The sequence below is a fragment of the Aethalodelphis obliquidens genome, unplaced genomic scaffold (assembly GCF_003676395.1).
Source record: "Aethalodelphis obliquidens isolate GAN/ISIS:26980383/991018 unplaced genomic scaffold, ASM367639v1 scaffold63, whole genome shotgun sequence".
Lineage (NCBI taxonomy): Eukaryota > Metazoa > Chordata > Mammalia > Artiodactyla > Delphinidae > Aethalodelphis > Aethalodelphis obliquidens.
Window position 1 is genome coordinate 6,449,359 of NW_020838007.1, and position 14,419 is coordinate 6,463,777.

At 41.9% G+C, this 14,419-nt stretch overlaps 1 protein-coding gene across 2 annotated transcripts in view; it reads right to left on the reverse strand.

Moving 5' to 3' along the window:
- Positions 1–14,419, reverse strand: part of PTPRM (protein tyrosine phosphatase receptor type M) — a 759,173-nt gene that overhangs the window by 568,049 nt on the left and 176,705 nt on the right. For both annotated transcript variants that reach the window (XM_027088510.1, XM_027088508.1), the window contains exon 2: positions 8,488–8,610. In XM_027088510.1, coding sequence (XP_026944311.1) covers positions 8,488–8,610 — 123 coding nt within the window. The remainder of the gene's footprint in view (positions 1–8,487; positions 8,611–14,419) is intronic.

Genomic DNA, 14,419 nt, shown 5'->3' on the forward strand with positions numbered 1-14,419 from the left:
CATGGGTTCGATCCCTGGTCTGGGAAGATCCCACATGCCGCGGAGCAACTAAGCCCATGCGTCACAACTACTGAGCCTGCACACCTAGAGCCAATGCTCTGAAACAAGAGAAGCCACCGCAATCTCACCACAACTAGAGAAAGCCTGTGCGCAGCAACGAAGACCCAATGCAGACTTAAATTAATTAATTTTAAAAAACACAAACATATTTATATGTACAGGCTCACTTGTATACTTTTTAGCAAATATTTAGAAAATAGTCAGCCACTGTTCTTCCTTTTTGTAACAGTTTCCCAATCAGTCAGGACAGGAATTTAGAACAAATCTAAAGGAGAACATTTGTGGAACACTGAATATAAACTATTGAAATAAGTGTTCATACAAAATACGCTGGTCCCCTTGAAACACTTAACTATTAAAAATCAAGACACTTTTCAAAAACAGAATGACTGCCCTGATCTTGAATAAAAACTGAATCATAGGAAACATTATGCGGAATGAAATAAGCCAGACACAAAAGAACCGCTATTGCATGATGCCTCTTGCATGGGGTACCCAGAGTGGACCAATTCATAGAGACAGGAAGGAGGATGGTGGTGGCCAGGGGCTGGGGAGACGGGGGACGGGGAGTTAGCGTTTAATGGGTACAAAGTTTCAGTTTGGGAAGACGAAAAAGTTTCTGGAGATGGATGGTGATGATGGTTGCACGGCAGTGTGAATGTACTTAATGCCACAGAACTGTACTCTTTTTTTTTTTTTTTTTTTTTTTGTGGTACGCGGGCCTCTCACTGTTGTGGCCTCTCCCGTTGCGGAGCACAGGCTCCGGACGCGCAGGCTCAGCGGCCATGGCTCACGGGCCTAGCGACTCCGTGGGATGTGGGATCTTCCCAGACCAGGGCACGAACCCGTGTCCCCTGCATCAGCAGGCGGACTCTCAACCACTGCGCCACCAGGGAAGCCCAGACTCTAATCTTAAAAACGGTAAATTGGGGACTTCCCTGGTGGTGCAGACTTTGCCTTCCAATGCAGGGGGTGCTGGTTCCATCCTTGGTCAGGGAGGTAAGATCCCACATGCCCCAAGGCCAAACAACCCAAAACATAAAACAGAAGCAATATTGTTAACAAATTCAGTAAAGACTTTTACAAAAATGGTCCACACCAAACAAATCTTTAAAAAACATGGTAAATTGTATGTTACATGTTTTTACCTCTGAATGGAGCACACTGTCTACACTTATGTTAAAATGAGTCCACCCAGAGCCCTCTGCTGTTTAACTAAGAACTCCCCAAAGATCACTGATCTGAAATGGGGTTCTTTTGTTATCACCTAAAGTTATTTTTCTAAATTCTGTAACTTAGAAACTGCTGGCAGGATGCAATTCCGGTCCAGTTCCTTTCACCGTGTCTCATCGTTCACGTTTCAAAGCTATTGGAAACCCATTTTGAGCATCACCAGGGTGATATGAGTGAGATGCAGAGAGGATGCTCATCAAGGACCATCCTGCACCTTGGATGTCAGGCAGGGACCTCACTGTGGGACACGTGAATAAGATGCTCAAAGACAATAAACCGTGTCATTTCCTGAGTTCTGGAGCAGAAATATTCAGAATCAACTAAAATAACACCAAATTCAAAGACCTCCCCCACATTTTTAAAGTATTTTATAATACTTTTTATTACAAAGTTACACTTAATCATAAAGAAAATGTGTAATGTAGAAGTTGACAGGACAATTACCCCCAATCCTACCATCCTGGCAAAAAAAGTTCATATTTTAATGGACTTCTCTCAACTTGCTTTTCGATCCATTCAAAAATTATATGAAGATCTATACCTTTTGTTTCTTATTTGGTATCACTTAGAAGGGAAAATAGGAAATCGGCATGAACTGCCCGCTTCACAGAGAGTCCAAATTAAACTAAAAGATGAATTCCTACCAACTGCTCCTGGAAAGTTACTGAGTAATAAAAGGAGGACGTTTCTTGAATTCTGTGCTGGGCCAGGTAGGAGGCTACGTCTCTGAAGTGGATAATTTTGTCTCCCTTGGTCAATAACCCCATGAGGCAGGTTCTAAATGCCTTTCCAACACCTTCGGGATTCTGTAGGGCTGACAGCCCCCTCCCCCGGCAGAGTTCCCCCTGCCTCAGCCTCTGCCCCTGCTCTTCCCTCTGGGAGGACCACTCAGCCTCCAGGCCTCCTTGTCCCTGGTGGGACCCCCTCTCTGCTCACAGAGCGGCTGCTCCTGTCTGCCGCTCCCATCCCTTACTAAGCCCTTGTCCTGATTTAGTTTTTCTTCACAGCCCTAGAATGTCTCCCCATCACACTCTAAGTCTGTCTGCTTATCACAGCCCGCATGCCTCACAGTCAGCCAGAGCACAGACTCCATTATTGTCGCTCCAGCTCCTAGCGCCAGGCCCCCGGACATCACTCCACGAACATGTATCATGAACTAATCCTACACCCATGAGGAGCCTGAGGACCTGAGAGCTGAAGAGTCGGCCAAGGTCCACAGCTGTGAAGCCACAGAGCCAGAATCTGACCCGGGAGTGGGCAGCAACCCCACGGGGAGAGCCTTCCAATTCATTTCCAGAAGATCCAAATAGTTGCCACCTGGGAGGAAGGCTGCCCATGCCCCCCTCACTAGATGCAAGTGCTTGGGTGGGAAGTTGCCTCCCTGGCACTCAGAAAAGCAAAAATGGGGGCTTTTCTCTCCTATAAGCCTGGGGCAGGTGTATCTTCTCTGAACTTCAGTCCTCTTGGGTGTAAAACAGATATAACGCCGTCTGATCTCCCAGGGTTGTCATGAGGATCAGAGGATACACAGCAAAGAAGCAACTTTTGTCAGCTGCTAGGAGTCATGTACGTGTACAAGATTACTTTGGTTTATGAGGGAGAATTATCAGAAGGTACTGCACTGCCACTTGCCTGGGATTTCAATGTTTTTGCTCTTGCTTTTTGCTTTTTGTGTGTTTTTGAGACACAGCACAGCCAAGAAAGCTAAATTTGATGCTATGGTGTGCTGAGTCTGATGAACTAAATTTCATATTACCTTTTACGTTTTTACATCTAGAAAGTCATTATTTAATGAGGGGAAACATGGTCTCACGGGATCTGATCTTTTGGCAATCCAAGAATGATCTCACTAGACTGAGAATGTAGGTGCATCGCCAGGGAGGGGATCCTTATTTGGTTCGTTCAGCAATGGAGCCCAAGCATCTTGAACGATGCCTCGCCCGTAGCAGGTGTTCAATACATATTTGTTGAATGTTGACAGATTCAAAGAATGAAAGAAATAATTAAACAACTGTGCGAATGTTCTTTGCCAAAAATATTACTCACTAGATACACACTGAAATTTAAGGAGGAAAAATGTCTTTTCAAGCCCAAAGTTTTCTGCTCTTTGTCACTCAAAGAGCAGAAGACTCTACATAAGCCCTGAAGTGTGAATACATAGGACGTCTTCCCCAGGAGGAAAACATGCCTGGTGAACGCACCCCAAGAGGAAACTGCAATTCCTTTGTCTGTCAATCCATCATCTTTCCCCAAACAAATACATGCAGTCACTTTTTCTCCATTTTTGGGGCATCACACTAAGAGTCCACATTGCTCCTTCATCCTGCATGGCCCTCTCTCTGCCTTTCACATGGATACCCTCGGAAATGACTCAATCCTCAGTCACAATATCTCCACAAAGATCGGCAACCCCACCACTCCCAATCTGCATTATGTAAAACCAAGATGTGGAGGCCAAGTGAGGTTGCCCAGGATGCACACTATACAACCTGTATAGGAGCACTATACAACCTGGAAGAGTATTACATTCTCCCAGCACTAGGGCCCAATTTACTTCATTACAGCCTTTTTAGAGGTATGATGTTTTACGGGGACCATAGGGGTTATAAATAAATGTCAATTTTATAAGTATCAAATGGCTACGGTTGTAAGCTACCTTTACATTTTTAATATTATGGATGAATTTATTGCTAATTTTTTAAATTAAACAGGATCACATTTTCTAATACATAAGATATGGAATATGTTAACTATCCATTTCATAGAACTGGAGCACTAGGGTCCAAACACGAATACTTTAACAACATGTAAACACATCAACTATTCTCAAACTGTGCACATGTTTTTACACCACGAAACACTCCTAATCAAACACTTCTTAGTCTATAGGGATAATCATACAAGGCACTGCTCTATATAAAGTGATAGAAGCAATGGTACTATCAAAATGTACCAGGTTATCATTTGGTTACTTAATCAAGGGTTCTTGTGCTCAGAGTATAATCCTTATGGTAAAGTTTAAGAGAGTTGCCCATTGCTAATGGAGCTCAATGAATATGAAATGAACCACATGCTTTCCAGTAAAAGAGAAATCACATGTAGCATGCTTTCACCATCAGGAAAACTGTGTGGTTCAGAGCTAGCTGCAAAAGTATCATCAACTATCACATAAATGTTGGCTTGAAATACAAAAAAATTAAATGACATTTGGTATTTATTTTCCCTAACTATGTATTTCCATAGCTAACATCACAGCATCAGAATAGTTATCAACCAGCTTGTATAAAGCTCCAGACTGTATTTAAATAGTTTAAACGTGGTTAAAAAATAACCTCACACACGAAGATACAGAGAAACAAACCCTGCACACTGAAGCATCATTTTCCAAAAAGACACAGAAAAAGTAAACTTTAATTACAGTAAATTTAAAAATCAGAGTAAAAATTTTAGTCTATATCACCATCATAATTGTTAAATTCATCTTGGTAGATTATTTGCTTATTAGAATCACAAGAGTTCCACAAGGATATTGGTACTAAACAGTAAAGAATGTCACGGTGCTTTCCAATAGATAGCAAATTTATGGGAAAGATAGAGAAAATCCCTGATCATCACACTTTTTTTTCTTACTGATTTTAATAGCCCAATGTTTGGAAAAGAAGTCATCTGAAAGTGAAAGAAAATGTGAAAAAATGTTTATATGTTAATAGTTATAATATGAATACAGAAAATCATTACAATATAAGCCAGGAGTCCAAAACAACAATTAAAGCTGATGCCAAAATGGTCTAAGACAGAGGTTAGTATAATTGTTGTGGAAAGGTCCAGAAACGAGATATCTAGGCTTTGTGAACCCTACAGCCTCTGTTCCAACTACTCAGACTACTCAGCTCTGTCACTGCGGCCCAAAAGCAGGCACAGACAATATGTAACAAATGGGCATGGCCGTGTGCCAACAAAACTTCCTTCGTTTATGGACACTGAAATTGGAATTTTGTGTGCCACAAAATAGTATTATTATTATTTTGATTTTAAAAAACCATTTAGGACTTCCCTGGTGGCACAGTGGTTAAGAATCCGCCTGCCAATGCAGGGGACATAAGTTTGATCCCTGGTCCTGGGAGATCCCATATGCTGCGGAGCAACTAAGCCCATGCGCCACAGCTACTAAGCCTGCGCTCTAGAGCCCACGAGCCACAACTACTGAGCCCACGTGCCTAGAGCCCATGTTCCACAACAAGAGAAGTCACCGCAATGAGAAGCCTGCACACAACAACGAAGAGTAGCCCCGGCACGCCGCAACTAGAGAACAGCCCACGGGCTGCAACGAAGACCCAACGCAGCCAAAAATAATAAATAAATAAATTTATAATAAATAAATAAATAAAACCATGTAAAAACGGGGACTTCCCTAGTGGCACAGTGGTTGGGTGTCCACCTGCCAATGCAGGGGACACGGGTTTGAGCCCTGGTCTGGGAACATCCCACATGCCGCGGAGTGGCTGAGCCCATGTGCCATGGCTGCTGAGCCTGCGCTCTAGAGCCCGCGACCCACAACTACTGAGCCCGCGTGCCACAACTACTGAAGCCCACGCGCCTGGAGCTTGTGCTCTGCAACGGGACAGGCCACCGCAGTGAGAGGCCCACGCACCTAGGCGAGGAGTAGCCCCCACTTGCCGCACATAAAGGGGACCTGCACGCAGCAACGAGGACCCAATGCAGCCATAAGTAAGTAAGTAAATAAATAAATAAGTGAATAAAGTTTTTAAAAAATAATAAAAAATAAAAATGTAAAAACCATTCCTAGCATGTAAGCCACACCAAAAAAACAGCAGCTAACTGGCTGTGGCTGGCAGGATATAGTTTGCCAACCCTGGGTCTAAGGCATCACAGAACCAGCCTGCACGTGCAAGACCAAATACAAATACACATGTGAGAACAAATCCAACAATATTTTAAATAAAGGTTTTTAAAAATTAGCCCTTATAAAGTTATGGTCGTATCTGATCTTGCCACCCATTTACCCTGAGAAATTCATAAAACTAGTTTCTGTTTTAGTGTACGAAGGCCAGCCTTGGAATTTGGTTGTGAAAGGAATAAATTTTATACCTATTAATGAAAAGAGAGGAGGAAGAAGAGGCAAAATCCTGAAATTGAAGAGTATTTAAAACTCATGGCTGTATAGACATATTGGAAACTCAGTTTTCACATCCATACCTCAGGATAGTATATGCACGTTTACAAGACGGTAACTTCTAACAATGACATTTCATTGAGAACTTAACTTCTCACTTTTGGAGGGTAGGTCAGCTGGGCCCAAGTCCACGTCCTCCAAAAACACTGGGCTTACAGTAAGAAAACTGCTCTTAGAATACTTCTAGTCTATACCACACTTAATTCTATGCACTTTTAGATTGCTTGCTAGTTGTATTTTTGTAACCTTCTTTCCCAAGTAGGTAAGTTCCTAGAAAGAATCATTTCATAATCCTTCATCTCCCTCAGTAATCATGATTAGTATACACTAGGGCTCAAAGAATTTTTTTTTAATAACTAAAGTTTGTTTAATAAATAGTAGGAAAAAATACACGTATTTGCAGTTTGGGTAAACATTTTGTGTGTGTGTGTGTGGTACGCAGGCCTCTCACTGTTGTGGCCTCTCCCGTTGCGGAGCACAGCGCAGGCTCAGTGGCCATGGCTCACGGGCCCAGCCGCTCCGCAGCATGTGGGATCCTCCCGGACCCCCTGCATCGGTAGGCGGACTCTCAACCACTGCGCCACCAGCGAAGCCCTTGGTAAACATTTTCATGTGGTGGAAGAACTATCCATTTTCAGGAGCCTTATCTGGACCCATGTCCATAGGCAGAGTCAGAGGAGAGACGACCCACTGCTAGTCTTCCCCCAACTCCCTCCAGACCTGCTGATACCCAAACCACCCACATGTCCTAACCCTAACCCAAAACTTGCACCTGTTTGGGGGTAGGTGTTGAGGATACATCTTATGTAACCGTCAGAAACCAGATGGAATTGACAAAAGTGTTAGAAAAGATAACATTCAGAGATCTTAAGTTACAAAGTCCTAATATATATCACCAAGTATTCTATTAGTCAACAGAAGAAAAACAAATTCAAGCAGAATGTTTAATGCCCCCACTTCATTCTTCCAAAGGCAGGAGGGCCTTCAAAGGCCAAATACTTGCAAGGTCACTCTTCCTGTGTTGCTTCAATTACCCAACTGACTATTCCAGGGTGCAACTGGTCTCTGATACGTGTAACCATTTTTGTAATGGCCTCTACTAGAAACCCATCCTTTCTATATTTAAAGCTTGGACATCTTGGTCTGAGATGGTATTATGGGACATCAGAAAGAAGTAAAGGACAAGATGGTAACAAGAAGCTACACCTCCCCCTCCTTCGAGGACAAGATGGTAACAAGAAGCTATACCTCCCCCTCCCTCATATCTTCCAGTTTGAATCCTGAATGGGACACAGTCATCACCCCATCTGTCAAGTGAATCTGCAAATCTAAAATTTTAAATGGATATGCAACACCGCAGCCTAAAAATGGTGTCTATTAAAATGATCAAGCGCCAATCTGATTAGAGTCCATGAGTCACCATCTTCCTGATCTTCCAACTAAGGAAGTAGAACTCTTGCTGGTGTTCAGTGGATCAAATCTTTCTCACTCATCAGAAAATTTACTAAGTGCTTCTACAGTGGAAAAAGGATCCACATGCATGCAAAACCATTTTATCAGAATGCTTTGAAGATCACTAGTAACCTCCAGATCCCCCAGGTGCCAGATGAGTCACCTCCCAAGGTCTATCTGTGATGGAGACTTTGTTATTTGGATTCCCCAGCTAGAGTTCCAATCACCAAACTCATCTGCCAGAAGAGACGTCGATCTATTTCCCATATGTTCTGCTACTTGGGAAAGGATCAATTGGGTAATGGCCATTAATCTAGCTCAGGTGTATCTAACAATAAAGGAAGTAAGCTTTACCTTTTAAAGGGAGAGATACAAGGGTCAACTCTTTGTCATTGGTCCTCACATACCATCCCCACCAGCTAATCAGCCTTTGCCACCAAACTCCAAGACCAACACCCTGACTCATTCAACCAATACCCAGTGAACATTTACTGTGATTAAGACTCCTGTGCACCTTTGGTTTTAAAAAGGGAACTTTAAAAGCAAACCTGATGGCATCCATGGATCAGAGGTTGGTTTGGTCAAGGTGTTCACTTGTTCCCAGTTGAAGTCATCATCTTCAGCCTGACTGTATCCACACGTGCTATAAGGCTCATCAAAGAGGCAACCACCTAAAATGTAAAAGAAGGAAGAGTAGCATTAATAAATAATGACCAGAGGTCTGGGGTAAGCTATGATGACTGCAGGGAACCATAAACCTACTCGATGCTCAAAGCGATTTGATTTGGCCTTTTTGCTCAGGAACTGTGGATCCTGACCCCATTGCGTCCTTGCGAAGCGCTAGCTGAGTATTCACCATGCCTTGTCAATAATTCTATATTATACTGTTCTCCCAAAAGAATCCAACGTCTGTACAATCCAACTGAAAGTAAGACCTAAGCAGATTTATAACCCATATTCTCCAGATTCATATGAATTAGGCATAATTGATCTTGTGTTCAAAACTTTAATAGAACCATCCTAGGTGTTCAATGTGTTTTCAATAGAAAAAAAAAACCCATTATGATTTGTCCAAAAAAATGAAGAGAGATACTTCCACCATACCACTGGTAGAGGACAAAACACAGTAAATATTATGGACCTAGCTTGCAAAATATTTTTCTAAGGATTATTCTGAATCGAACATAGAAACAGGTTTTGCTTTAATACTTTGGAGATTTGAGGTCTCAAAATTAAAAGAGATTATAAATTTGCCTACAGTCCACACAATTTTGAAAGGCAAGAATAAATTCACAACTACACATGTGGTAAACAACTGCTTGATGTTGATGCTAAAAATGAAGCAACTTAAACAAAGAATAAAAGAAAATGCAGTATATGCAAAGCAGGTCCGCCGTTGCAGCACCCTGGGCACTGTGATGATTTTAAGTCCCACCCCACATCTTCTTAAGTGTCTCCTGTTGACTTTAAATTATTATAGCATCAAATCTTTCCCCCAATGTTTCACATTGTCAAAGTGAAGGATTATATCAATCACCTTAATATCATGAAAATGCTACTGCCTATTATATAATGCTATTAATTATATCAATTTAAAAGATTAATTATAATCACTTGCCAATGATGAGAATTAAGGGTCTGGTCAAGAAAACACAAACATAAGACTATAATTACCCTATGGCTGTACTGTATGCCCTGGCAGCAAGGAAATAAATAAAACAATAATAATAAAGCAACTGCACAAACTCAGAGGTAGGGTCACCTGGTCCAATTTCCATCCACATGCTTCCATCAGTTCTACAACCTTCTAGACAGACAGACAGCTTCCGAACAGGTGGGCACCCAGCATTTAGAAAAGCATACCTCACATGTAGACAATTCCCCTTAAAAAGGCCCAAACACTGCTTCTTGAAATGTATACCCATTTATCTCAGCTCTTCCCTGTGAAGAAACAGTGAAAAAATCTCAGCTCTTACACGGGAACGCTAACTATTTGAAAAGAGCCATCAAGTTCTATATTTTTGCTTCTCCAGGCAAAACATGCTTTGCTCCCCCTCCCTCCCTCCCACTACAAGGTTCTCAGATGTTTGCCATCCTGGCAGGTGTTCTGAACACTGTCCAGTTCATCAGCACTCTTCCAAACCAATGACTCTCAGTACTGCAGCCCGAATTCAACTGGCTACTTCCCTTGACCTCAGACTGTCAACAGTCTGAGCTGACTGCTGGTCTATCCTGAGATTCCTAGAGCCTGGAATCCCACATGTCTTCCTTATACCACTGCCATGGAGCCATTTCTCCCCTTTGCAATAAGGGAAGTGACTTTCTGTACATTTATCCTTTCTAAACCCCATATAATGTTTGCAGGGCATCTCTCCAGCCTGTTGAGAGTTTTTGGGATCCTGATTTTGCCATTTGGGTGTCAGTCTTCCTACCTAGACTTGGGTGATTTGCCAATTTGATTAAGCATGCCTTCTGTCTGCCTCCAAATCACTGAGAAAAAATGTTCAACAGAGCAGAGACAAGGGACCTCGGGCCATTTTCCTCGGGCCATTTTAAGAGGTGTCCCCCAGCTTTCTGCTTTTGTCTTAGTCACTGGCTCTAGGCATGATGGTGAAATCAGTGGCCCTGGACACCATCCTCTGTAACACTTTTAACAGAACTGGCCAATTAAACATTCTGCTGGGAACAGAAAACTCATTATAAAGATACAGCATTAACTCAATACTTCACCTTGACAACAATTGGTAATTTATACTTCCCTCTTACTCAGCTTTAACAAGTCCAGAAACACAGTGGATTTGTTTTAAACACATAATACTAACAACTTGCCAATTTGGGATAAGAAATGTTAGAAGGCCACGCAAACATTTATGAGAAATATTCTCCCTTGGTTGCAAATCCTAATTTTGATATAGAAAATAGCTTCAGTGCTGTAGGAATAAGCCCAAACAGCAGTAGCACTAATAATATTCAAAAGAATGAAAGAACCATGAATTTTGACAGAAAAGGGAACCCCCCCCCCCAAATAGAAGCATAGATAGCACTTTGATGAAAGTCCTGCAGTGCAATCTTAAACAGTGAGAAATAGCTTGCGGGGGGCGGGGGGCGGGGGGCATCTGCAAAACAGCTCAAGTCTGGTTAAAGATTTGGTTTAGGAAACAATTCTTGGCACTGCAGATATAACCAAATATAAAGGCGAGAGCTTGCATGACTGACAGCAAACCCCAAAGACTAATACAACATTGGTGCAAGGATATAATTTTCCCATTACATAAAGCTGTTTTTATCACTTGAAAGGAAACATAAAAAGAATGCCATGGTTCCTCGTAGACCCATCTAGGATTATGGAAACACTGGAAAATAGGACAGACTGTGAATTTCCTGTTGCCCAAAGATATGGCCCCCTGCACATCAATTTTCAGATCCACTACTGGCCTTCATCCAACAGATTCAAGACCCTAAAATAGCAAAGGTGGTTTATTGAGCTAAAATAAGGCAATTAAGGTAAAAAGCAATGGGATATAACCAACTCAAGAGAGCAAAATGAAGGTTTTAGGTTTCAAGGCAACATTGCGTAGAGGTGAAGTGAACCGGTTCCGGGGTCAGACGCCTGGCGCTTCCTCATTCTTGCCCTGCTGGCTTTGTGTTTGTAGACAAATCATTTAGCCTCTCGGAACCCCAATGTCTTTACCTATAAAACAAACATAACATGTCCCTCACCTGGTGTTTCTGATGAATCAGTAAGGCAGCAAGTGTGGCTGGTCTAACAGAGTCAGGCAAGTCCACCAGTACCAGCTATTACTAGATCTTAAATTGTCCTTGCCGTCTGTACCTCCTACAAGGACTCTGAGGAGTTCACTCCGTTGCAAAGAGTTGGAACACAGAATTGGAAAATTTAATGTGTACTTTGTAAAGAGGTGAAGTGTGTGGGCTCTTCTGTGGCACTACAGGAGCAAAGAACAGAGGCCAGCTGGGCTTTTCAAGTGAGTGCCTTAGGGCCAGTGAAGAATGTGATAAGGGAGCAAAGTCCCTGAAACATCATGAAATGAAGCATTTCCAAAAATAAGTCTCCTGCATTTTTCAGGATAACACAGACCGTTTGCCATCATGTAGAGGCATACAGTTAGCAACGAATTGCCAAGGTTTCCCCAGAATTGTCTTACTTGGACCGATGCCCAGCAGCTCATGGCTGGGCCATATTCACCCCTCAATCAAGGTAAATTATTTCTCTTTTGTGGAGGGGAATCAGGACTAAACCAAAGGTCATACAAGAGATGGAGGAAAGGTGATGCAAGCCGGGTGGGTGGTGGCCTGCATCACTCTTATTCTCTCTCTCTTACATAAATACACACACACACACACACACGTGCCTGCCCACCTGCTTCCATCATACCTTGAGAAAGGCTTTTCCTTAGCAAATTTGAACACAACACACAACTTGTGCTGGAATAAGAAGGAGTTATTATGTGAAAGGAAGTGTCAATGGGTGTCAAATACCCAGGTAATGGACAACAAGGATGATGGCTTCTGACCAAGAATGATGATTGTATGGCCTGTTCCAGGACAGGCAGTGCACAATAACATGACAATTAAATTAATAAAATTGAGGAGAAGTGAAAGTTAAAAAGCAAGGAAAGTAGAGCAGGAAAAAAAAAAAAAGGACAAGATGATATCAGGATTATAACTAGGACTCCACCATTATCGCCAAGTAATAAAAAATATCACTAGGCTCATTCACGGGGCATTGGCCACACATTTCACTGTAAGCTTTGGGGTAGCCAGTGCCAAGAGGAAAAAATGATTACACAATTCACAGTATCTATGAGACGATAACATTAATACCAAAACTAATAACAGGGGCTTATATTCACTGGGGACGTGTTTAATCCTCAGGCCAAGCCTATAAAGTAGGTACCAAGGTACTAGTTTTACACACACAGAAACTGAGGCACAGAAGGGTTACAGAGCTTGCACACAAGGTCCCAAAGCTGGAAGACAGTGATGCAGAGATTTGTACCCAGGGATCCTGTCTTTCAAACCCATATTCTGAACACTATGCGACACCATCTCCCAAACTGAAAACTTGAAAGAAACACAACTCCTAATCCTAAATCCAGAGGGAAATATGTTCCCAGGGCCCTCGTATGAAACAATCAACATGAGTTAATGAACATAGTTCTCAGGGGCGGTCACCACAGCAAAGCAATGGGTTTTAGGGTTTATTCAGTAACATGTCAGGATAGCACGGCATCCAACTTTGATTGGATAAACGTGATTTAGTGGGAGATCAGTGCATTCTAGGATAAAACTGTAATATTCTTTGAAACAGTCTTTATGAATATTGCTTCTCTCAACGAAGTCTTAATGGGCTGCCGTGAGTTTGAGTATTTACCCCCCAACTAAAAAGTACAGGCTATCTGTGCTATTACTGAAGCGTGATGCCACGTGCTTTAGAAATCAGATGAAACCATGTTATTTTTTTTTTCATGAAAACTATGGAGTTTAAAAGGAACGGGTGTCTAAAAACTTAGGAATTCTGCTCAAAAGTCATTTTGATGATAACTCCTAGTCGTCTTGACATTTCCTAGAGCCGGGACATGGTAGGTACCCAATAAATGCTTCTTCAGAAAAATGGGTAATGAATTTCCCAAAATTCTAAGCAGAATTTGGCTGCAATAATTTTGCTTAAAATTTTTTTCTAAGGGTAAGGTACTATCCACTTAAACAATGAAAACTACCTCAGTTGAGCCCCACAAAATACCCAGTCCTGTCCTGGTGTATTCCAAGATGAATCAGCTCCAAATGTGACTAAATCATTGAACATGTTCATGTTTTATTATGGTTGAAAACTATAAGCCAGTTAAACGTTAATGAAGTCTCCACAAATTATGACTTTTGTTTTAGAAAAGTTGAACTCTTATTTTTTTCCCGACCATAATTAGATAGGAAGGCTAGTTGTCTATAAAGGTCATCCATGATTTATGAAAATAAAATATTGTCATTTGCATATTGGAGGGAATTTATCTTTCTTCTTTTTTTGGAACAGCAGAGAATTATTCAGTAGATCCAAAAGTAGCATGACATCATTAGGACAGGAGCTATAAAGGAGAGGATGGTCCACTTTTTCCCCAAAGGAAACCTTATAAGTTCTTTCACATGACCATTCTACATCCTACTAAACCTTCAGGACTAGAGAGAAGACAAAGGAAACCAAACGGACAAGGATTAGAGCGCACTCTGTAGAGCAGTATTTAAGCAATTTTTTTTTTATCGTGACCCACAGTCATGACATCGTAACCCAGCACATGTATATGTACATTTCACAAACCACATTTATGGCCACTGAGATACACTGGCCTTTTTCATTTCTGTTCTATTTGATTTTGTAAAAGGTTGGGTCTGGGTCCACAAAACGGACTTCACGATCCATCAAAGGGTGCTACCTGTAGCCTTTAAGGTCTGAGGGTGAGAACCATTACC